Source organism: Ruditapes philippinarum, unplaced genomic scaffold, assembly GCF_026571515.1.
Source record: "Ruditapes philippinarum isolate M1 unplaced genomic scaffold, ASM2657151v2 ctg126_1_1_1_1, whole genome shotgun sequence".
NCBI classification, from domain to species: Eukaryota; Metazoa; Mollusca; class Bivalvia; order Venerida; family Veneridae; genus Ruditapes; species Ruditapes philippinarum.
This window is the reverse complement of record NW_026858637.1, coordinates 748,788-775,717: the sequence shown is the minus strand read 5'-3', so window position 1 is coordinate 775,717 and position 26,930 is coordinate 748,788. Positions and strand designations below refer to the sequence as shown.

The 26,930-nt window shown below is 34.5% G+C and overlaps 1 protein-coding gene across 2 annotated transcripts in view; it reads right to left on the bottom strand.

Annotated features, from left to right (window-relative positions):
• LOC132753804 (protein OSCP1-like) overlaps positions 1-26,930 on the bottom strand; it is an 87,036-nt gene that overhangs the window by 15,026 nt on the left and 45,080 nt on the right. The window contains exons 3-4 of one of the 2 annotated variants that reach the window (XM_060744334.1): positions 25,033-25,098; positions 5,191-5,358 (exon numbers count right to left, since the gene is read on the bottom strand). In XM_060744334.1, the coding sequence (XP_060600317.1) occupies positions 5,191-5,358; positions 25,033-25,098 (234 nt within the window). The remainder of the gene's footprint in view (positions 1-5,190; positions 5,359-25,032; positions 25,099-26,930) is intronic. The other variant, XM_060744335.1, reaches the window with a different exon arrangement.

The following is a 26,930-nucleotide window of genomic DNA, read 5'->3' as shown; positions in this document are numbered from 1 at the left end:
GAGATCTATCATCCTATGAAGTTTCATGTCCAGATCTTTATAGTTTAGGAGAAATGGCCCGGATAATAATAAAGTATGAACATTGACAAAGGGTAATAACTAAAAAAAAAAGAACAGCTGAGTACCGGTTCTTGTGCACTGCACTTCTTTTTAATGAGATCTATCTCCTATGAAGTCAATAGCTGTTATTGTTTAGGAGAAATGGCCTGGACAAAAATAAAGTATGAAAATTAACAAAGGGCAATAACTCAAAAAATAAGAAGTGCAGAGTACCGGCGCTACACAAATCTAACCCCTATATGTCGCCTTTTCAAGGCTACACAATGAAGAAGTAAAACTATTCTTAAAAAGAAAATTCTAAGTTTAAGGGTTAATAATTCTGAAAATATTCCTTCTAGAGTTATGAACTAAGTTATATATGATGTGGTTGGCGGTAAGGAACATATATACTACTCAATATTTGCTAAGGATCACCTTTTTGACATTGCATATTTCAGTCCTATTATCATCATATTAAAATCATAATTCCGCTTACGATACACCTGAACTAGGACCTCATAATCCTGTACTTAAGTTATCGATTTGTCATGTACACCTTGCACGATAAGCACATGGAAAAGCATACCCATGGAAATTTGGTATTTTATGGCCATGTGCTTTCACTTAAACGTGTGATAAAAATATCCGACTACTAGTACACTTAAAAGTCAATAAATGGCCATGGAAATTAGTATAAGCGGCCCAGATGTGAACGGTCACACGCTATTAGTTTGTTTATTAAACTGTATCATCAAATTGTGTGACACTTCGGTAACATGTCGAGATAAAAGTGTCAGTGTTATAATTGGAACAATTTACGTCTTAGAACAATGTTAATTACACATGTGGTCAACTGGTGTTTTTATTACATATATGTTGTCATGTGTATTTATTTAAATGGAATTTGAAATCCACATATTTATATGTCTATTTTACATAATAAACAGCTGTAATAAAATTAAATATTATAAATATGTGTTTTTATTACATGCTTTTCGGTGGTTTATAGAAATATATCAGTGATATAAAACTTGTAATTTCACTGTTTGAAACAGTGAAATTACCACTTTGATAATTTCACTGCTTTGAATTTAAGCCCCTTACGTTGTTTCAGTGAAATACCAGCGTGCACAGAACTGGGTACCAAATTAATGATGTGACGTCGTAAATGACGTCACATTGTATTATTATTCTTTACACATCTATTACACATGTACAGGAAGTCATATTCTAATATGTGTTTATTTTTTTTGTCCCAGCACTTGATTATAGTAAATGAGCTATCTATTTTTAACAACAGCATAGTTCAAGTAATATAAAAAACTAAAAAGGTTTTTGTCACAAAAACATGTTTCCAAAAACTATGGATGGTCACTCATGTAAAGTTTCATTGAAATCCCACCAGTAGCTTGACCTATGAAAGCTGGACAAGATTTTTCTATTTAAAGCTCTGACGGCCATTTTGTGCAGCAAAAGCGGAACGTGCCGGTATTGTGTACTTTGTTTCTTGGGAGTATAATTTACGTTTGCCCTTTCTTTCACTTGAACAATCATCTTCATTTCTATATTTAAAGGGCCTTTAACCTGCTTTAACCTGCTGCTGTAAAATTGGTTTGTTCTGCAGTTAGATTTTCAATATCAAAATACAATCAAAGCACAGAAGTCGCTGAATTTGTTTGGGTCTCAGAATGTCAGAAAGGTGAAGGTTGTGAGATTATAAACCAATTTGTTTTTGTATAGTGCCACCAATGTTTTCCAGTGTTTTAGTAAATTGGCTATAAATCTAATTGCAACTCTCATATTCAATTCAATGTTTATTTGACTTTAAACAATTTAAAAAAAATGAGTTGCCTTAACTGGGATTTGAACTCAAGACCTCTCGCTTCCTAAGCGTGCTTGCAAACCCCTCGGCCACGGTGAAGTTATATGTTAACGGCCTGAAGAAAACCATATTATTCTAAATTTATTATTTTGACGCTAAACCTGTTGTTTAACACAGATGTAAATACTCATGGAGCTTACTATAAGCATGTATATCTATAAAGAATAAAACAATATTAGAAATCTTCAACCATTCGGGAACTATTTTGCTTAAAAATTAATGCGCCTGTCATTTGACAATCTTTACGCAGTTGTCTCCCCTGAATTTTTGGGAGTTAGTGTACACATATAAAGGGAAGTAACCGCTTCAAAAAAGCGGACTTCTTTCGGCATTCGCAATTAACAGCATCAGGGTCTAAAATTTCGCTACAATTATTTGTTTGGTCTGACGACCCAAACAAATAACAAGAGGGCCATGATGGCCCTGGATCGCTCACCTGACACAACCGCATCCAAGCAATGTCTTAAACAAGCATCATGGCCAAGTTTGATGACAACTGAGTCAAACATGTGACCTCTAGTGTGTTATAAAGATTTTTACATATTTGAGCAATGTGACCAAATTTTTGACCGGACACGACCCATATTCAAACTTGACCTAGAAATCATCAAAACAACCTTCCTGACCAATTTCCAGGAAATTTGGATCAAAACTGCAGCCACTAGAGTGTTAAAAAGATTTTTCTATTTTTAGCTCCTGTGACCTTTTTTTTGACCGGACATGACCAATCTTAGCACTTGACCCAGAAATCATCAAAACAACCTTCCTGACAAATTTCCAGAATATTTGAATCAAAACTGCAGCCACTAGAGTGTAAACAAGCTTTTTCTATTTTTAGCTCCTGTGACCGAATTTTTGACCTAAGATGACCCATCTTCAAACTTGACCCAGAAATCATCAAAACAACCTTCCTGACAAATTTCCAGAATATTTGACTCAATACTGCAGCCACTAGAGTGTTTACAAGCTTTTTCTATTTTTAACTCCTGTGACTTAGTTTTTGACCGGAGATAACCCATCTTTGAACTTGACCTAGAAATCATCAAAACAACCTTTTTGACAAATTTCCAGAATATTTAGATGAAAACTGCAGCCACTAGAGTGTTAACAAGCTTTTTCTATTTTTAGCTCCTGTGACCTAGTTTTTGACCTGAGATGACCCATCTTCGAACTTGACATAAATATCATCAAAACAACCTTCTTGACTAATTTCCAGAATGTTTGGATGAAAACTGCAGCCACTAGAGTGTTAACAAGCCTTTTCTATTTTTAGCTCCTGTGACCTAGTTTTTGACCGGAGATGACCCATCTTCGAACTTGACCTAGAAATCATCAAAACAACTTTCCTGACAAATTTCCAGAATATTTGGATGAAAACTGCAGCCACTAGAGTGTTAACAAGCTTTTTTCTATTTTTAGCTCCTGTGACCTAGTTTTTGACCGGAGATGACCCATCTTCGAACTTGACCTAGATATCATCAAAACAACCTTCCTGACAAATTTCCAGAATATTTGGATGAAAACTGCAGCCACTAGAGTGTTAACAAGCTTTTTCTATTTTTAGCTCCTGTGACCTAGTTTTTGACTGAAGATGATCCATCTTCGAACTTGACCTAGAAATCATCAAAACAACCTTTTTGACAAATTTCCTGAATATTTAGATGAAAACTGCAGCCACTAGAGTGTTAACAAGCTTTTTCTATTTTTAGCTCCTGTGACCTAGTTTTTGACCTGAGATGACCCATCTTCGAACTTGACCTAGATATCATCAAAACAACCTTCTTGACTAATTTCCAGAATGTTTGGATGAAAACTGCAGCCACTAGAGTGTTAACAAGCCTTTTCTATTTTTAGCTCCTGTGACCTAGTTTTTGACCGGAGATGACCCATTGTCGAACTTGACCTAGAAATCATCAAAACAACTTTCCTGACAAATTTCCAGAATATTTGGATGAAAACTGCAGCCACTAGAGTGTTAACAAGCTTTTTTCTATTTTTAGCTCCTGTGACCTAGTTTTTGACCGGAGATGACCCATCTTCGAACTTGACCTAGATATCATCAAAACAACCTTCCTGACAAATTTCCAGAATATTTGGATGAAAACTGCAGCCACTAGAGTGTTAACAAGCTTTTTCTATTTTTAGCTCCTGTGACCTAGTTTTTGACCGAAGATGATCCATCTTCGAACTTGACCTAGAAATCATCAAAACAACCTTCCTGACAAATTTCCAAAATATTTGGATGAAAACTGCAGCCACTAGAGTGTTAACAAGCTTTTTCTATTTTTAGCTCCTGTGACCTAGTTTTTGACCGGAGATGACCCATCTTCGAATTTGACCTAGATATCATCAAAACAACCTTCCTGACAAATTTCCAGAATATTTGGATGAAAACTGCAGCCACTAGAGTGTTAACAAGCTTTTTTCTATTTTTAGCTCCTGTGACCTAGTTTTTGACCGAAGATGATCCATCTTTGAACTTGACCTAGATATCATCAAAACAACCTTCCTGACAAATTTCCAGAATATTTGGATGAAAACTGCAGCCTCTAGAGTGATAACAAGCTTTTTCTATTTTTAGCTCCTGTGACCTAGTTTTTGACCCGAGATAACCCATCTTCGAACTCGATCTGTATTTCATTGAGACAAACATTCTGACAAAGTTGAATGATGATCCAATCCAAACTGTGACTGCTAGACTGTTAACAACCCAATTGTTAGAGTGTTAACAAGCTTTTTCTATTTTTAGCTCCTGTGACCTAGTTTTTGACCGGAGATGACCCATCTTCGAACTTGACCTAGATATTATCAAAACAACCTTCCTGACAAATTTCCAGAATATTTGGATGAAAATTGCAGCCTCTAGAGTGTTAACAAGCTTTTTCTATTTTTAGCTCCTGTGACCTAGTTATTGACCCGAGATAACCCATCTTCACACTCGATCTGTATTTCATTGAGACAAACATTCTGACAAAGTTTGATGATGATCCAATCAAAACTGTGACTGCTAGACTGTTAACAACCCAATTGTTGACAACGAACGACGCACGACGACGGACGCCGGACATAGCCCCATCACTATACCTCACCATGACCACTTCGTGGTCAGGTGAGCTAAAAACTGAGCTACCAACAGTATAAAGCCTGGATAGACTACACAGAAGTGCAGGCTGGTCTGGCTCTATACTGGTGGCAATAGTTTATCTTTCTTGGTTCCAGCAGGTTAAGGGCTAAGAAATACAAGCAAGATAACTTTTATTTACATGTACCTCTAGTAGAAGTCTATAAACATGTTCCACTTGCTGTAGAATGTTTGTCTGTCCATCCACAAACTTCCGTATGGCGTCCATATGATTTAGGGTAATCAGCAATATATCTTTTGGGCATAATGCCAACGATACCTGGTACTTGAAAGCCATTGTCATCAGGTCATATAACTGAAATTGAACAATTTAAAAACAAAACAAATTATTATTTTAAATGCTTAATACATGAATAATGGCTTTCCCAAATTGTTAAGGTTAATATTATGTAAGTTAAACACTAAAACTAATAAGTTTTTATCATTAATTTGGAAGGTTATAAAAGCATGAACCTGAGAGAGATAATCTAATATTACCACATAAGACTTAAATCCCTCCTTTAAAGTGTATAAAGCTGTATATCTATATACATGTATCTGCTCTCTATAGTTTAAAAAACTATTGTTCTCATTTTGAACAAGAATTTGTAACAGAGATACCAACGTCCCCCGCCTCGGGGAAGTTTAATATGAAGCATAAAATTGTGCTATTTCAAAAGATTGAGGTATGGATCTCAGGACTTTCAGTCCAAGATTATGATCAATAAGGGTGTAACGGTTTACCGGTATACCGATATATTGCAATATGAAAAAATAAATTTCGTACCACGGTACGATTTTTGGAAAACCGGTATTTTATAAAAATCATAATTTTCAATTAATTGCCTTCTAATTTTGTACAAATTTCACATAAAATCTTTAATTGGCGAATTTTATTGGCACCAACGTAAGGTAAAAGTATCCGACAACTAGTACACTTAAAAATCAATAAGCGGCCGCATAATTTACATAAGCGGCCCAGATGTGAAAGGTCACATGTGACTAGTTTTGTTTATCAAATTGTGTGACACTTTACTTTCTATTCATTCCTTACATTTATATTAAGTTTCTACTAAAAATATATACATATAATAATACTATATAATGTAACTCCATCTTAAAAGACTTTATATCAAAACATATACACGACAATACGTATTGCAATATATTGCAATACGCTTCAGCAAAATGGCAATATATTGCAATACGTTTTTTGCCGTATTGTTACACCCCTAATGATCAATGATATATCTGCAAATGCAACAATAAATTTATTAAAGAAATTAAATGAAACAAGGAATTTAAAAAATCTATTATGTTAAGCTTTGACCTCTAGGTGTGACCTTGACCTTGGTGGTAGGGACGCAGGTGTTGTGCATGACATATCGTCTTATTATTGTTACTTTTTGTGCCAAGTATTTTCAAAATCCCTCGAACTATGAAGAAGTAATAGATTGGACATAAAATGTACCCTATAACAGACTATGTTAATCTTTGACCTCTAATTGTGACCTTGGAGGTAGAACCCATGCTTTGCGCCTGACATATCATCTTATCATTGTGACTATTTGTGCCAAGTATTTTCAAAATCCCTTGATCTATGAAGAAGTTATTGACGGGACACAAAATACACCCTATAACAGACGCTGTTAACCTTTGACCTCTAAGTGGGACCTTACCCTTGGAGGTAGGGGTGCAGGTGTTGTACTTGACATATCGTCTTATTATTGTGACTATTTGTGCCTAGTTATAACAAAATCCTTTGATCTATGAAAAAGTAATGGACCACACACAAAATATACCCTGTAACAGACTATGTAAATCTTTGACCTCCAAGTGTGACCTTGACCTTGGAGGTATGTGACAGGTTGTTGTGCATGACACATCATCTCATTATTGTGAACAATTGTGGCAAGTATTTACAACATCCCTTCACAGATAAGAAAGTTATGGACCGGACATGACATATACCCTGATATAGACAATGTTGATCTTGAATGAGCAAGTACGACCTTGACTCTGGAAGTTGGGGTCTGGTTTTGAGCATGACACATTGTCTTATTATAACAAACATTTGTGCCAAGTTATTTCAGATTCCTTTGATAATTGAGAAAGTTATGGACAGGACACAAAATATACCCTAAAACAGACTATGTTAATCTTTGACCTCCAGGTGTGACCTTGACCTTGGAGGTAGGTGACCAGTTGTTGCGCAAGACACATCGTCTCATTATTGTGAACAATTGTGGCAAGTATTTACAAAATCCCTTCACAGATAAGAAAGTTATGGACCGGACACGACATATACCCTCAAATAGACAATGTTGATCTTGAATGAGCAAGTGCGACCTTGACCCTGGAGGTAGGAATCTGGTTGTTGCTCATAACACATCGTCTTATTATAACAAACATTTGTGCCAAGTTATTTCAGATTCCTTTGATAAATGAAGTTAATGGACCGGACACAAAAGTGTGATGGACGGACGGACAGACAAACAGAGCCTATTTCTATATCCCCCTTTTTTTTAAAGATAAGGTTGGGGACAAAAAAGAACATACTTGGATCCTTCATATTTTTACCTGACAAAATTTATTGCTGTAGAAAATGCCCTTTAAATTATATTTGTTTCTATTCCAAGGTTATCTGGTTGGAATTGTAAAGACACTTTCCGCAACAAAACTACAATCCTTAAATATTGTTGATTCAGTTTCTATATTTACTTATTGTCCAACAATATTGACCTGGCATATCATTCAAATTAAACTTTCGTAAAGGTCATTTGAATAAACACTGTCCAGTACCTATCAAATATATCCATATATTTGCTAACTTCACTCCTCAGTGAGATGTAGTGTATTGGTACAGATGTCGGACTACTGATCTGAAGGTCTCTGGTTCATAGCCTTACCAACACCACATTATCATCTTTTTTAATTAACTTTCAAGAATTAATTTGAAAACGTTTTACTACACCTGGTTTTAGAATATATTTTAAGTAGTGATTTTATACATAATTATTTTTTTTATTTCATCACAGTATCTTTCAAAGGTTCTCTTTATGTCATTATCATATATGATTAAGTGCATACATGTTATAAAGGCAGTTATTTAAAATACAACATAGATAAAAGGTTTACAAAAGTTTTAAATTAATGACAATTTTGAAAATGATATAAAAAATAAATTGCTGACATAGGATTCCAACCTTCCAGTTTACGTTAAATCCATCAAGTGAAACCCCTTTCCCAACTGCGCTAAGAGGGACTTTTGATTTACATTATGTTACCAATTGGGTATTTACATTCATATCAATTTACAAGCAGATGCAATCTACAGAATACACTGACTACAAGGTCAAATGCAAGAGTGCCAGGTCAATGTTTTTGGACAATACATGCTCATTAATTTTGTTTACTTATGTTATTTCATAACCGGGTCACGGCGGGGATTAATCTTTTCTGCGCATGCACAAATATTGAGGCACTTCATGGGTTATTACATTATCTTAGCAGATGATCATAATAAAACTTTAAGATAAAAAGGATGTTTCCAAACAAAGAATATTTTACTTTTATTCCACACAGTTTTTCGTTGCTGTTTGATTACAAAGAAATACAAATAGAAAAGGATAGTTCATGCTGGTATTGCAATTAGCTTGCAAGCCATGGTTATATCATGAAGAGTGAATGTGTTACAACTATTTTCAAGTTTTGAAAAAATAAACAAGGAAAAAAAAACAAAACAAACAAAAACCCTGAATACTCAATATGTTAAATGATTTATAAAGAATCAATACATTCATTGTGTTAATAGTGTTGTATTGCCCTTGCACCCCATATTCTGGCCTCTTCGTAATTTGCGTGGTTCTTGTATTTATTCTTAGTGTCAATTTGGGTTTTTGCCAATATCTTAACTCTGCCATTCATCAGTTGTTGAGGATTTAAAGATGAAGTTAAATTCATGACGAAACACATTGTACAGTAAATTGAGTTGTCTATACATTTTTTCTTGCTCTTATAATGCTATACTTTGAACAGTCTTTTAATGGTCAAAATGTTAAATTTTGAGTTTGATAAGTAATTGTTACTAAATTAAGAACCCATAATCAATTGGGTAAAAATTCATTATTAACAAGCGATTATCATAGTATTGCAAGCAATCCATAAGTCCCCTACCGTTAGAACCCCAGCAACATTCTGATGGGCCATTGGTCATTCAGTTATACCATTGAATGAATGAATGACATGACATGAATGAACTTAAATCTTTTGACTGTACCACAGTAATCTGTTAACTTTCCCTTCCTAGTAAGAAAATTATGTTTATACAACAGATAATCAAAAGGTCCAATTTTCTCAGGATGAATAAGTATAACTAATGTTTCAACTTTTCTCTTTTTTAAGTAAATCTATTTGTTGGAAAAAATCTTTAACAGTGATCTCAGGAAACAGTTTTTATGAGCACACAGGCAGACAGACTGAAGGAGACCCTATTTAAGTTATTTTTTTAAACATCCTTGTAACCAAAATATAACATTTTTAAAGCAAATTCTTAAAGAGGAGATAACTCTTGAAATAAAGATGCTAGATTTATGAACATCATGTCATACATGATATGAGTGTAACAAAGAACAATTATTTCAAGTTTAAAAATACCATTTATAGTCACAAAGAAGAAAAGTAAAAAAAATAAATAAAAAATTTCAAATATACCATTATAATGTATAGTAACAAAGATAAAATGATAAAATTCAAAGATAAATGAATAAACAAATATTATGTAGGTGTCAATAATGAATGTTTATTTTGAATTTAAAGTAAGTCCATAAAGAAACTAGAACTGCCACTATCATGGCGTGAATACCCCCGCATACCACTTTGTCAGAATCAACAGTGGCCATTTAGAGCTCAAGGACAACCTCCCTGCCAAATCTGAGGTTACTAAGCCAGTGCATTGCTAAGTTATGTATTCTACATGCTTCAAATGTGAAAATGTCAAAATCAATACATTGCGGACACGACATTCTTTAGCAATTAAGAAGAAAAGCTTTTTTTTTGTCAAGGTCCCTGTGACCTTGACCTTTGACCCAGTGACCTCAAAATCAATAGGGGTCACCTTATAGTCATGATCAACATCCATGCCAAATATGAAGACTGTGGGTCAAAGGAATCTTAAGTTAATGGGGGGACAAACTTTTTAAAGTCAAAGTCCCTATGACCTTGACCTTTGATCCAGTGACCTCAAAATCAAAAAGGGTCATCTACTAATCATGATCAACATCCATGCCAAATATGAAGACTGTGGGTGAAAGGAATCTAAAGTTATTGGGCAGACAAACTTTTTGAAGTCAAAGTCCCTGTGACCTTGACCTTTGACCTGGTGACCTCAAAATCAATAGGGGTCATCTACTAATCATGACTAACCTCCATGCCAAATATGAAGACTGTGGGTCAAAGGAATCTTAAGTTATAGGGCGGACAAGCTTTTTGAAGTCAAGGCCCCTGTGACCTTGACCTTTGACCTGGTGACCTCAAAGTCAATAGGGGTCATCTACTAATCATGACTTGCCTCCATGCCAAATATGAAGACTGTGGGTCAAAGGAATCTTAAGTTATTGGGCGGACAAGCTTTTTGACGTCAAGGCCCCTGTGACCTTGACCTTTGACCTGGTGACCTCAAAGTCAATAGGGGTCATCTACTAATCATGACTAACCTCCATGCCAAATATGACGACTGTAGGTCAAAGGAATCTTACGTTATTGGGCGGACAAGCTTTTTGAAGTCAAGGCCCCTGTGACTTTGACCTTTGACCTGGTGACCTCAAAATCAATAGGGGTCATCTACTTATCATGACTAACCTCCATGCCAAATATGACGACTGTAGGTCAAAGGAATCTTACGTTATTGGGCCAAGTTTCAGGGGGACATAATTCTGGAAAAAGTCTTTCTAGAGTATTGAAGCTTCTTGATATTAAGAAACATATATATGATGTTTGAAGTAGATACAATTGGAAATGAAGAAGTTATCAAAAAACAACAAAAAAAACAACATTTTTTTCATGAAAATTCTAAGTTCAAGGGAGGTAATTCTATTAATTTTTATGCAAGAGTTGTAAACCTTATCACATATGATGTGGTTGATGACCAGATACTTATATTTAAAGTCTGAAGTAAATACCTTAAAAAATAAAGAAGTTATAGTGAAAAAGCATAAAAACTAGAATCAGAAATCTTGAAATTCAGTCTATTTGTTGCCATAGCAACCAGAATTTTCAACATAGGAAGTAAAGAAAAAGATGTGCATAATCTCCAGACGGCCAACTACCCATATTTCAGACTTCCCGAAAGTTGAAAAAAACTGTCAGACATTCGGTCTGACAAACCATGAAAATCTGTCGGACAGAAACAAAATCTGTCGGACCAAATAAAATTGATCAAAATCAAATAAAAACTTGTGTGTGTATTTCTAAGACACTTTTTGTTTTTTATTTTTTCGCCGTCAAAATCGGCACATTCCGTACAGCGCATTTTCATCTCCTCCCTGTCATACACCAATGATTCATGGTTCTGCTTCCATTTTTCATTAAATTTTGTCTCAGGTCTATTCTTTTCATCCTTTTATTGCTGTTCTGCGAACTTTTCTGACGTAGATTTTCGTTTTTTCCAAGATTTGGCACCTTTAGCGACGCCATTTTGTATACATGCGGCTTGGATAAAAGCCGGACAGTCGGACCGATCCGGAATAAAAAATTGTCGGACCTGATCAAAATTTAACGGACATGTCCGTTGGACCGACGTATTTCGGGAAGTCTGATATTTTAAGTTTCATAAAAATATTTTCAGTACTTTATGCGTTATAACTGGATCCAGTTTATGTGTTAAATTTGCCATATTTTAAGTCTATTTATTGCAATAGCAACCAGAATTTTCAACATAGGAAGAAAAGAAAAAGATGTGCATAATCTCCATACTGCCATCTATCCATATATCAAGTTTCATAAAAATATTTTCAGTACTTTTTGCATTATCGCTTGATCCAATTTTGTGGACGGAGGGACTGACAGACAGACAGACAGAGGGTAAACCTAAAGCCCCCTGCGGTTAAACCGGTAGGGGACTTATTAGAATTATTTAGAAACAATAGGGCCAAAATGGCCCTAGATCACTCAACTGACCCATGGAACTCATCCAAGCAATTACTTAGACAAGCATCCTTAGCAAGTTTGATGGCAATTGAGTAAAAACTGTGACCACTAGAGTGTAAACAAGTTTTTTTTCTCCATATTTGGACCAGTCTGACCTAGTTTTTGATCCGAGGTGACCCATATTCAATTTTGAACTAGGAATCATCAAAACAACTTTCAGAACACTTTCCAGCATATTTGGATCAAAAAAGTCATTAGTCACAACAGTGTTAACAGGATTTTTCTATTTTTAGGTCCTGTGACCTAATTTTTTATCCACGATGACCCATATTCAAACTCATCTGAGTAATTACCTAGCCAAGCCACCAAGTTTGATGACAATATTGAGTCCAAAATGTGACCACAAGAGTGTTAACAAAGTTTTCCATATTTTGGAGGTGTGACCTAGTTTTTGATCCCAGGTAACCCATATTCAATCTTGACCTAGAGATCATGGAAACTACCTTCCAGACCAATTTTCAGAATATTTTGATCAAAACTGCAGCCACTAGAGTATTAACAACATTTTTCTATTTTTAGTTTCTGTGACCTAGTTTCTGACTCAAGATGACCAATATTCAATTTGAAATCTAGAAATCATTAAAACAATCTTCCTGATCATTTTCCAGAAGAGAATGAAACAGCAGCACCTAGACTGTTAACAAGATTTTTCCTGTGACCTACTTTTGACAGGACAGTGTCTATTCTAGGATTCGAAAATCAGGGGGGATTTTTATCGAAAAGTGAGAATTTATTACATTTGTTGATCTTTTTCCTTCTTTGTCTATGTAAAATTTTCCCCCTTCCTCTCAAAAAATAGGGGTGAATTCTCAAAAATAGGGGTGAATCCCCCCATCGCCCTCCTAGAATAGACACTGCAGGAGATTCAAACTTGACATAGAAATCATCAAAACAACCTTTCTGACCAATTTCTTGGATATTTGGACTGAATCAGTAGCCCCTAGAGTGTTTTTCTTTATTTGGGCTGTACAGTCAAGACTGTCATATGTGACTTTCCAAGGGATCTTCAGAAAAAGGTCACATATGACAGGGAGTCTCTAAATACAGTCTCAAAGAAAATTAAATTCAAATATCATCTGTCTGTCTATATACCATTGAGACTTAAAGATCCTGTATGTTTTGTGATTGATATTGTTACCGTGTGTATATCACACTTGCAAAAAATATATATGGATATAATTATGCAAATAAAACAATTTTCAAACATCAAAGAAAATGTAAAATGTGTACTGCAAATATTTGTGCACATTATATTTAATCAATAAATTACATGCATTGATTTCTTATTGGAAAATTTGACTTAGAATTTATAGAAAAAAAAGTTCTAATTACCTCCCTTTAATGGCCTTTATTTACATGAAATGTTAAGTTGGGTGATATCTTTATAAATAATGCTTATTTGAACTTACAATATTGACAAATCTTAATTTGAGCATCATATTTATGAAATAAAACCATGAAAAAATTGTGTTACAGGATCTTTAAACATATTCATATCCAAAGCCTTTTCTGGTTTGGTATCAATATTTTTTCCGTATTAATTATGCAGCCATAGAAAGGTAAATTAAAAAAAATGCTGCCTTAAAAATCTTCCGTGGGCACTCTATAATTAAAAAAAATAATCTAACACTAGTTCAGGCCATCATGTACATTACACACACATCGATTGCATCATGCTTGCTACGTCACTTGATACCTGCATGTATACATGTTAACTGTGTAATTGAGAAAGAGGTGTGTAGACTTTGTTTGCTACTGGATTATAATTGGACTTAATTATGTTTGCCCTCTGGGTGTTATGATAGGTATTATTTATCTGATTAACGGACAATTAAAAGGTGTGAAAGTCGTTTAAATCAGACCAAACATTGCATTGGGACCAGACAATTAGAGTCGCTTGTCACATATGACAGGGAGTCGTTTAATTCAGACCATTTATATAGGAAAATACGTTGGGAGTACTGAAACAAGGTCGGATAACACAGGGAGTCGTTTAAATCAGGGGGTCGCTTAGGCAGTCTTGACTGTATTTGGGCTGTGTGACCTAGTTCTCAGGGACTGCTTTCAGGGCGAAGTCAGGCTAAACTTCGCCGTAAATATTTTCACCTCGCCCTATATGATATGAAAAGCGAAATTCTAGTCACCCTAAAATCTCAATGAAATGTCTGACATGCATATTTTTCCACTCGATAATACTGCCTGGAGGCAGATTTAATTTTGTAATCTGACGTAATTAGCACACACGCTGAAGAGTGGCCATAGCGACATTTAGAATTCACACTTAGAAATCCATATCACTAAAAATAGCGCATTGATTATACAGTAAATTAAAGCTGTGAAAGACCCTGATATGAATGCAGCAGATGATAAAAAAGCTAGCTAACTGATAATTAAGTTACCTCAAACGTATATTTGTGTCTTATTTACAATATCCCCTGTACGTTTTGTTTGATTTACAATATTCCCTAAACGTTTTGTTTGATTTACAATTTCCCCTATATGTCTTGTTTGATTTACAATATCCCCTATACGTTTTGTTTGATTTACAATTTCCCATATACATTTGCAGGTCCATTCTTGTTATCACCATTACATTTATTAAAACTGATGTAAATTGATAGAATTTGGATAATTATTATGAATTAAAGAACTTTTCTTCTTAATTAATTGCATTTAAAAGTTAGAGTCAGAAACTGTTGAACCTAAAAAAAAATTAAAAAATGTTGTGTTGATGTAATGTTGTGTTGATGTAAATCAAATGCTTAAATAAACTTTATTTAGGAACTAGTACTTCATTAAATATCATCATAGCAATTTTCAAATACACATTTGTTTATTTTCCGTGCCATATACATGTATATTTTATATGCATGTACATATAAAAGTGTACATGTTTATTTTGTGAAATAAAATTAGAAAAAAAATTCAATTATACATTGTATAACTCGATTTAATGATTTCTTCTCCCTAAATTTCAAAACTTCTCCCTATTTTTCCTGAAGGGAGAAGTCACTTCTCCCTAAAATTCAGTCCAAGGTAGTCCCTGGTTTTTGACCCGAGATGACCCATATTGAAACAGAAATCATCAAAACAACCTTTCTGACCAATTTCCAGAGTATTTGGATCAAAACTGCAGCCACTAGAGTGTTAACAAGATTTTTATTTGTTTGGGTCTTCAGACCAAACAAATAATGGTAGCGAAATTTCAGAGTCTAATGCTGTTAATTGCAAATGCCGAAAGTAGTCCACTTTTTTGAAGCGGTTACTTCCCTTCATATGTACACTAACTCCGAAAAATTCAGGGGAGATCACTGCGTAAAGATGGTCAAAGACAGGCACATTAATTTTCATGAAAATAATTTCCGAATGGTCGAATATTTCTAATATTGTTTTATTGTATTTTCTGATCAAAAATAAGTAAAGACAAAGCGGACATTCAATCTCTGACACAGAAGTTTACGACGAACCTAACAACAAGTAGTTCTCAAAACAGCTTAAAACTAGCGATTTAAAAGAAAGAAATATTTTTATTTTGTTACAAGTATCCAACAAATTACAACGCATTCAAAGTTTAAAAATAGCGTTGGCTTATAGAATTGTCAATAAATGCACAATCACAAATTACGCGGATGAATATGATTTTATCAATGAAAATACTATTTTTAGCGATGTCGATTACCGAATACTACACAGACCGAGTAGTGGAATATATAGATTCTACATGTCGGACTGTTTGGGCGAGAAGATTTTCGCTAAATTAACTACTTCAATTTTAAATAACAGGTTTATCCTGAACAAAATACCTCGAAATTAATAAGGATTACAAACCCGAAATGCAATGGAAGTTCTAAATTTAGAATGACTTGATGTTATTCAATTGTTGTTTGTATAACTTCTCCGTGGTGCAGTGGTAACGCACTCGCTTAGTGAGTGAGAGGTCTGGAGTTCAAATCCCAGTCGAGGAAACTTTTTTTTTTTAAATTCTTTTTTAAGTGTCTTTGTTAAGGAAGTAGCCATGATATGCAAGGATAAAGTGTAGCTGTCGTAAAAAATGAACATAAATGATATTTTGATGCAACTCTAGTTATGCAGAATTCCGTATGTATCAAACTCTGGTGCCTTGCAAAATGAATTATAATACATAAAAATAAACTTATACAGGAAAATACATACATATATACAGTACGATTTAGATTGCAAAGATCAGAAAATACCACAGAACTTGCAGCCCTTTGATTCTTTATAAATATACATGCTTACAGTAAGCTCCAGGATTATTTACATCTGTGTTAAACAACAGTTAAAGTCGTTACAAGCCCTAATTTAGAATAATATGGTTTTCTTCAGGCCGTTCACATATAAATTCACCGTGGCTGAAGGGTTTTCGCGCTCGCTTAGGAAGCGAGAGGTAGGAGTTCAAATACCAGTAAAGGCAACTCATTTTTTTCAAATTGTTTAAGTCAAATAAACATTGGATTGAATATCAGTGTTGCAATTAGTCTTATAGCCAATTTACTACAATTAAAATGCTGGAACGCATTGGTGGAACTATACATATAATCTCACAACCTGTACCTTTCTTTCATTTTGAGACCCAAACAAATTCAGCGCCTTCTGTGCTTTTATTTTACTCTTAGCTCCTCTGACTTAGTTTTTGACCCGAGATGACCCATATTCAAACTTGACCTAGAAATCATCAAAACAACCTTCCTGATCAATCTACAGGATATCTGGCTTAAAACTGCAGCCACTAGAGTGTTAACAAGATTTTTCTATTTTTAGCTCCTGTGACCTCGTTTTTGACCTGAGATGACCCATATTCAAACTCGGCCTGTATTTCATTGAGACAAACATTCTGACAAAGTTTGATTATGATCCAATCAAAACTCACTCACGGTGACTGTTAGAGTGTTAATAACCCAAATGTTGAGGACACACAACGCATGACAACGGACACCGGACATAGCCCAATCACTATACAACACCTTAACCACTTCCTGGTCAGGTGAGCTAAAAAATAAAAAAAATAAAAAGTTGTCCCTTCTAGGGTTTAACCCCAGCCCTTAGTTTCAATTTAGGTAACAGTAGTTCTAGCATATTTGAATACTATTTAGCATTAGGACTGTCATACCTTAAAATCAACATGAAAGTATACATGAATTTATACTGTAGGTGGTATCCAGCAGTGTGAGGGTTAAGCAAAAACATGCAAATGCACAATGAATATATTGATTAAACTGTACAGAGTGCCATTATGGCATCTGACATCCACTAAAAATAGTCTATCGGACCTTTGACCTCTGCATGTAAACTTAACTGCAGGGAACAAAGTTTTATAAGCAGCAGTTCACCTTACAATGGTAACATTATTTTGTCCAAAGTCATATTAAAACCCCCCAAAGCATGTATAAAAGGTAAAGGTCTTGTTCATTATAGTGTTGCCCTACTGAAAGGGCCAGCCATTTCTGACTTATGAGACATCTTTTGCTTGCATACCATGTACCTACCAACTCGTTTTAGTGTATGCAAATGAAGTTAAGTATACGCGTGACGCGTATTATCCAATAATATCGGATAAACAATGCAACGCTCCGCCCCTACTGAGATGGTGTATACGCTTCGCTTGTTGACATTTAGACTGCATTGAATTGACCTTGAACTTGATCAGCCATTAAATTAATCGTAACAATTAGATGTAGTTTGTTTATTTCAAATGAAAAAATGCACAACAGAAAACATCTTCACAAATAGGGTTTTCGTGTTGGAGACAAGGAAAAACAACAGAGAAGTTAAAAAATTCTGGAAAAAATGTCAAACATGTACGTAATGGATCAAAACTGTTTTGTCAATAAATATCAGAAATTATTTTTTACATTTGCATCCATTTAGATTATCGGAGCGTACTTATTATTCAACATTTATATAAAAATGAAGTTGAAAAACATTCCCAACGCATTAAAAAAGATGTCATTTATAAATTTTGACTTATATCATGCTGACTGTCTTAAGAGACCGTTTTATTAAGCGACCATTTTGGGTGTTTCCCTTGCGCGGTCGCTTAATACACGTTTGACTGTAGTAACCTTTGGTAACCATTCATTTTAAGTAACTTTTGATCCAGACAAGCATTTTCCTGTCCTATAAATGTCATCTTCTACCTAGAGACCTGGCCTTGAAATATAACATTACCATTTACTTGAAATTCTATTTTATTTCATCCTTTGAAGGTGGGTTGCTTTAAAGTCCATTATACTCTCACTACCTGCCTGGATATCCTATGATACTTCCAAATTTTTCAATGGGTATTTATAAAAGTTGGGGTGACAAGACAGGGAATGACATGGTGAATTATTATCATTATACAGTCATATTATATATATATAAATATACATTACCTCTCTACTTATCTCTACATGTATGCTCTACAGATAATAGTAGGACAAAAAAACTGCTGTTAGAGAAAAAAAACATATAAATATCCTGACAAATCAATTTCATTTTATTGTGTTTTCAGATGAAAGCAGAATAAAAAACGGTTTCATAAAATTTATTTCAACTTTGAGTGATATAAAAATATGATACCAGAACTATTTAAAGTGAAAACAAAATGGGAAGGGTAGGCAAGGGTCAGCAATCTGGTAAATGAGTCATCTGCCTTTGAATTTATTTTCCTTTTAAAATTCATTTTTTAAAAGTAAAAATGCTTCAATGTGTTTAATTCATATGGGTTTTGACATTTTCTGACATGAATGTGTGTACCTATAATTTCTAATTGTGATAGTCTGAACTTTCAAAATATATGAGTGACCTTGACCTTTGAAAAGGGACGTGGTTCTTGGACACAACAATGTCATGTGATAGACATTTGTGCCCAGTTATTTCAAAATCTCTCAATGCAGAACAAAGTTACAGTCTGGATATGATTGTTGTGTAATTGATGACACACGGACGGACTTGAGCCTGTGCCAAGACACATCGTCTTGATGTGGTAGACATTAATTTGTGCAAAGTTATTCTAAAATCCTTCCATGCATGACAAAGTTACAGTCTGGACATGAATGTGTATCTTCAAACCCTTCTTGATAGTATGAGTACCTTCAAACTATAAGTGTGACCTTAACCTTGCTGGTAGGAACAGGGGTTTTAGACGCAAGATGTTGTCTTGATGTGGTTGACATTTATGCCTAGTTATTTCAAAATTCTTCAATGCATGACAATGACATGACAGTAGCTTCTGCTACTAAGGTGCCCGTTCATGAATGAAATAATGCACAGAAGCACATCTGAGGTCTTCCCCCACCAGTAAAGCTGGAACGTCGCGATATGACCCATACCGTGTCGATGTGACGTAAAACCTAAAACAAACAAACAAAATGATAGTGTGACCATGACCTTTCAGAAAGGGACATGATTCTTGGACGCGACACATCATTTTGATGTGGTAGACATTTATGCCAAGTTTTTCTAAAATCCTTAAATGCATGACAAAGTTACAGCCTGGACATGATTGTGTGATATTAACTCTAATTGTGATTATGTAAAACTTCAAAATGGTAGTGTGACCTTGACCTTTGCTGTAGGGATGTAATTCTTGAACACAACACCTTGTCTTTATGTGGTAGACATATATGCTTAGTTTTTTTAAAATCCTTTGATGCATGACAAAGTTACAGTCTGAACACGAATGTGTGTACCTATTAACTCTAATTGTGAAAATGTGAAACTTCGAAATGTTTGTATGACCTTGACCTTTGAGGTAGGGACGTGGTTCTTGTATGTGACACATCTTCTTGATGTGGCAAGCTATTTCAAAATTCCTCAATGTATGACAAAGTTACAGTCCGGACACGAATGAAGTGGGAATGCACAGACAGTCGGTACCATTTTAATATGCCGTCCTCTGAGGGCATAAAAAAAAAGCTGACCAACAGTCCTGTAAGTTTCATGACTCTAGGTCAAACACATTTTTAAATAGCTTTTACTAAATAAAGATCAATAACTCTACAAATACTACAATGTATATAAATCCATAAAATAGGTGCACAATTACGCATGCTGAGCACTTTCATGACTCCAGGTCTAATACTTTTTTCAGCTAGACATGTCACAAGTTGAAAATTGCAAATTTATTCTATTGAAAATTGCAAATTTATACTATGTCCAGAGCAATAACTCCATATGCAAAAATTCCTTTTGCACAACTTGACATGCTGATAGTTTGTTGATTCTAGCTGAAACATTTTAAGAGGTACACATGATGTAACATTTTGGAACAGTTTTAACTAAGTCAAGAAACTCTAGAAATACTGAAAAAATATTCAAGGAAACACCCAGGTGCACAACTACACATGCTGACCAACATTTCTGCACAGTTTCAGGACTCTAGGTCAAATACTGTTTGTGCTATGCATGGCACAAGTTGAAAATTTTTATTAAGTCAAGGGTAATAACTATAAATAATGAAAAAATATGCAAGCAAAACACCCAGATGCACAACTAACACATGCTGACCAAAAACATTTTTTTTAAAGGATTTTCCTTCACCACTGTTTTCAATTACATATAGTGTAAAATTTTGGAAATTTTAGAAATTGATGGCAGATTCACAGAAGGCTGTGTTGTGTTATACATTTTCTGCGATCAGCTTGTTGAACAGGAAGAGAATATAATAATGCTGTTTAAAGAACTTGTGGATAAAGGCAAACAACAAATTGAACAACCAACACACTGCCATGTTCACTGAGCTCAGCTAAAGAGGGTAGAATTTTCAAACAACATTTCAACAAAACTTTAAAAATGTCTCCATGACACTGCTTGATTCATCATTGTACAGTGCAAAACATGCTCCAAACAGTTTACTCATGCTACCAGTTTACATTCATGCCATCTGAACAAGGTCTGCATTGAATCAGTACCTATTTTGTATTTTTCCCCAAAAATATCAAATGGTTCTGTCCAGACTAAAGGATGGAAAAGAAAGTCCATCATGGTAAAGGGTGAGCTAGTAACTTTGATAGGACTTCAGTAAAACATGATTCAATTAAACATTTCAATTTTTACACAATCATAACTAACAATGAAATGTTTTTGAAAACCTTTACTTCCAAAAACTAAAAATGATTAGCATTAGCCAGGAGTATACAGCCAGGACAACCTGCACTACTGTGCCGTCTATGACCTATGGACCTTTTTGAAAACCTAGCTTAACAATGTTTTCCAGTAAGTAAAGGATTTAGCTCTGGGGAATTACACTCGATGCAGAACACAGTATTACTATGTGATATTCCTATTTTTACTATTTTATTATTTAACCTTTTAAGGTGGAATAACTTGATGTGTTAGAAAATTATGAATGTGCCTCTATTTATAATCTATCTAAAATTTTATAAAAATTAAATAGTTTATAATGAAAATCTACAAATTTCCAACAGTTATAGTGGCACCTGCAATAATAACAAGAGGGCCAGGATGGTCCTTATATCGCTCACCTGATTATGAAGGCTCAATCCCAATTTTCATGATATATGGACTGGAACAGTATCTCCTAGAGTGATTACAAGATTTTTCCATATTTGGGCTGTGTGACCAAGTTTTTGACCCCAGGTGACCCATACTTGAACTTTAGCTAGAAATCACCTAAGCAACCTTTCTGACCAATTTCAAGGATATTTGGCCCGTTGAGTGTTAACAGTGGTTTTCAATATTAAGGCTGTGTGACCTAATTTTTAAACCAAAGTGACCCATATTTAAAGTTGACATAGAAATCATAATTAAAACCTTTATGACCAATTTCCAGGATATTTGGACTGGAACAGTAGCCCCTTGAGGGTTAACAAGGTTTTTATATATTTTAGCTGTGTGAGCTAGGTTTTGACCCAAGATGACCCATATACAATTTGACCTAGAAGTCATCAAAACAACCTTCCTGACTAATTTCCAGGATATATGGATCAAAACAGTAGCCTCTAGAGTGTTAACAAGGTTTTTTTTATATATTATGGCTGTGTGACCTTGACAACCTTTCTGACCAATTTCAAGGACATTTGGATCACAACCGTGGCCACTAGAAAGTTAACAAGATTTTTATATTTCTTAGTTCCTGTGACCTAGTTTTTCATCCGAGATGACCTATGTTCGAACTCATCTGAACAATAACTAAGAAAAGCATTCTGACCAAGTTTCATGACAACTGAGGCAAAAATGTGTGTTAACAAACTAAATGTGGATAGACTAAGGACATTCAACCTTCCTAAAAGCTCACCCTGAGCAAGCATAATTATGTTATGCTAGCCTCTGGCATGCATATTATTTTATTCAACGAGTTCAATAAATTAAGTTATAACTCTTCACAAATATAAAACTGTCCAACCTCATTTATTCGATGTGCCTGGGACTGAAAATTTACTTCGAATAATAATTATTGATAGGTTCGAATAATCGAAATAGGAATATTGTGATAGACGAAATCTACTCCACTTTGACCAATCATAGCAAAACTACGGTTTACAACACTTACTTCCTGCATTCAACTGAGAAAAATAAATATTTAAGAAAAGATGTGTGAAAATTATTTTATTGGCATTGAAAACATAAATACTTGGATTTTATTCTACATTATGTATTGTTTCGTTTCATAGCCTTGATAATGGCCATGTTTACTAAGGTATTTTCAGCTAAACTCTGGTATTTTTAGATTAGGGTAAAGGCTCTCATGTAGCGTTACTACGAAAAAAATGTTTTGGATGTTTTGACGAATTCACATATACGGTATGTATGAAAATTATTGCTGTCATCTTCAAGCAATAACAGAAACAACATCAAACACGGTGCATGGCTTTTCATTTTCAGTAATTAAAGATGATTAAAGAACACACAAAGCGTAATTATCATGATTGTCTAAATACACCCATGACTGTTGATATTTTTCACAAGTCCACCGGTCAGTGAGTGGATCTGCGCCAATTAGTCTGGCTTCGAATAATAATTAGTCTGACTTCGAATAATAGATGTGAAATTTTTTCATAATTGTATAATCGGGTCCGAAATTTTACTTCGGAAAATAGGAGGTATTCGGATAATGCATTTCGAATAATACGCAAGCTTGTATTTATATTGATTTATATAGAGATAAAAACTGGACTGCCGATCTACTTCGAATAATGCCGGGTATGCGAATAAAGGGTTGTTGAATAACCGGGGTTGGACTGTATTATATTTATCACATAACTCACATAATAACTGCTTACAGTGACAAAATCTTTTTTTGTTACTGACACACCTATATAATGTAAAGCTAATTTTTAGTGCATCTTAATGCTATGTTTGCAAAACTCAAATGAAGTCATTTCAAAATAAATACACAACTGTTTTATGCACCGGACAAAAAAAAAGCAATGGAAAAGTAACAAAGGGCAAGAACTCTGTAACTAGTCAAGATGGAGTTATGGTTCTTGTGCACTGCACTTCCCCTTATTGTGCTTGACCATTGTATGAAGTTGTTTTGAATTCCAACCAGTAGTTTTCATGTCATGCTCTGGACAAGGAAAACTAACAAAGTGCAGTAACTCTGAAATAAGTCAAGATGGAGTTATGGTTCTTGTGCACTGCACTTCCTCTCAATGTGCTTGACCATTGTATGAAGTTATAATGAATTCCAACAATTAGTCTTCAAGTTATGGTCTGGACAAAAGAAAGCTATGGAAAAGTAACAAAGGGCAATAACTCTGTAATTACTTTAGATAAAGTTATGGTTCTTGTGCACTGCACTTCCCCTTATTGTGTTTGACAATTGTATGAAGTTGTTTTTAATTCCAACCAGTAGTTTTCAAGTTATGCCCCGGACAAGGAAAAGTAACAAAGGGCAATAACTCTGTGATTAGTCAAGATAGAGTTATGGTTCTTGTGCACTGCACTTCCTCTCAATGTGCTTGACCATTGTATGAAGTTATAATGAATTCCAACAATTAGTCTTCAAGTTATGGTCCGGACAAAAGAAAGCAATGGAAAAGTAACAAAGGGCAATAACTCTGTAATTACTTTAGATAGAGTTATGGTTCTTGTGCACTGCACTTCCCCTTATTGTGTTTGACAATTGTATGAAGTTGTTTTTAATTCCAACCAGTAGTTTTCAAGTTATGCCCCGGACAAGGAAAAGTAACAAAGGGCAATAACTCTGTAATTAGTCAAGATAGAGTTATGGTTCTTGTGCACTGCACTTCCTCTCAATGGCTTGACCATTGTATGTAGTTATATTGAATTCCAACCATTAGTCTTCAAGTTATGCTCCAGACAAGGAAAATGCAATGGACGTCTGGACCGACCGACCAACTGACCACCGAGTGACTCCTATATACCCCCCAAAACTTCGTTTTTGGGGGTATAAAAATTGTTTTATTTCATTTTCATATAAGAAAAGCTTTATTGCTATTGCACGCCATTTAGGTTATTCCCCCAGAACATACGTCTGCAATGTACAGAAAGTTCTGGGAAAACAGTGTTTAGCTAGGTTCTGGAATTCATGAACACTTCTTTTCATTACAGATATTTCCAAAACTAGAAACTGGACAAGAGTGAGAAATTCAGCAGATTAAGGTATAAGAAGCTCAAGTCTTGGTGTGTGACAGTATTGTTTACCCATAATTCCATGCAAATTTCATTTTGCTGTTAAACAATCTCTGCATCATAAATCAAGCATGATCAAAGAGCACTAAATTGTAAAAACAAAAACAAAATTCCAATCTTAAAAGCAAAACAAACTGGATTAAAACAGGAAACTTGTATACACATTGTCACTGAAGATTCTGTGCTTTTCAGATCCCTCCTGGATGCTAAATACAGAATGCAAAATTGTCTGAAAATTGAAATAATCCAGAAAATAATATAATAATTTTCGTTTCTAGATCAGTAAAAATCTCATACTTCTCTTACTTGAAGTCAATTTGATCTTTACATATGGCAAAGGCTTATCCATTTTGGTTCTAACTAAAAGGCTGATGCAATATCTTTTTTTAATTCAAAGTGAAAACAGAATCATTTTGATAAATATATCAAAATGTATAAATTATAATGTGCATCTTGTTTATTTTTCCAAATCTTTTTGCCATAGAAAAAAGCAGCATTTAACTTAATATGAGAAAACAGGAATCCTGTATAAGACAGAAGCTTGCTCTAACCGCTCTACACTATTACATGTACACCGTTTGAATTAGTCACAATATTGTTTTGTGTATTATAAAATTAAACATGTCATCATTCTACAACCAAAGGATTCCACTGAGGTTTTCTGACATGAGCCGACTATAAAGGGACTTGCTTAATATTAAAACAACAAAATTATATACAGGTCTGGACAAATAACTTGTGTGCAAAACTGTAGATCATCAAGAGATTTTTCCACAATAGTCATTTAAATTGTGTCAAATAATCAAACAAGCAATTATCATAGTATTGCAAGCAATCCATAAGTCCCCTACCGGTTAGAACCCAAGCAACATTCTGATTGGCCAGGGCCATTCAATTAAACCATTGAATGAATGAATAAATGACATGAATGAACTTAAATCTTTTGGTAGCCAGCCCGCATAGCTCAATCGGTTAGAGCGCGAGACTTGTAATCTCGACATTGTGGGTTCGATTCCCGGGCTGGCAAACTAAAATTACTAATCAGTCTTTCGGATGAGACTTTAAATCGAGGTCCCGTGTATGGGTGCTTAAACACTTGGCACGCTAAAGAACCAGGAGAAGCTTCTGGAATTGGGGCATCTTTCTGTATCTGTAATTGCACTATCCTCCAAAAATCTAAAATGACTAATACTCTTCTGGAGGACTCGCCCATATGGGCAAACGGTGGCGAGTATAAATAAACGCAAATACACACACAAATCTTTTGAGTTCTAAGTTTGTCTATATCATAGAAATGTGTTAGTTTCCTTGCCAAGTAAGGAAATTATGTTTATACAATAGATAATCAAAAGGTCTAATTTTCTCAGGATGAATAAGTATAACAAATGTTTCAACTTTTCTCTATTTTAAGTAAATTTGTTTGAAAAAAATCTTTAAAAGTGATCTCAAAGTGATTAGCATTAAGGCAACATGTAAACATGTATAGCCAGGCAAACACACATGTCACTTGGTTGCCAAATTGTTATGTTTGGACATATTGAAATCCCATTCATTTATAATTGACTGTTCCAAATAAAAACCTTAGCAAATCCAGATTTACACAAATTCTACATCAGTGTAAACATTAAATACAGTAGAACTTTTATGAATCAGACTTTGGCTCCTCGATTTTCACTTCGGCTACTTGATTTTCTCGATGTGTCAGAGTAAAATAAAAGTCCCGTTATTCCATCCTATATATTCCTTATAAAAACCTATATATGAGTCAAAATTTTATGTGACAAATTTTTTAATGTGCCAAAGTTTTTTTGTGGTCTGTAAAGATTAAATAGAGTACAAAAAATAGAGTACAATTTGTCACAAATAAGTCAAAGTCCCTCGATTATTCTGACACCTTTGATCTTGAGACATTTTTAACACCTTTTACGACAGGGAAGATGATTTTCCATCAACTTGTGAGACAGTTGTTGATTACATAGTCGTGTGTTCTAACTGACTTTATATGCATTCACATGTGTGATAAAATGCTTTAAAGTTACCATTCAAATTGCCATAGTGTAT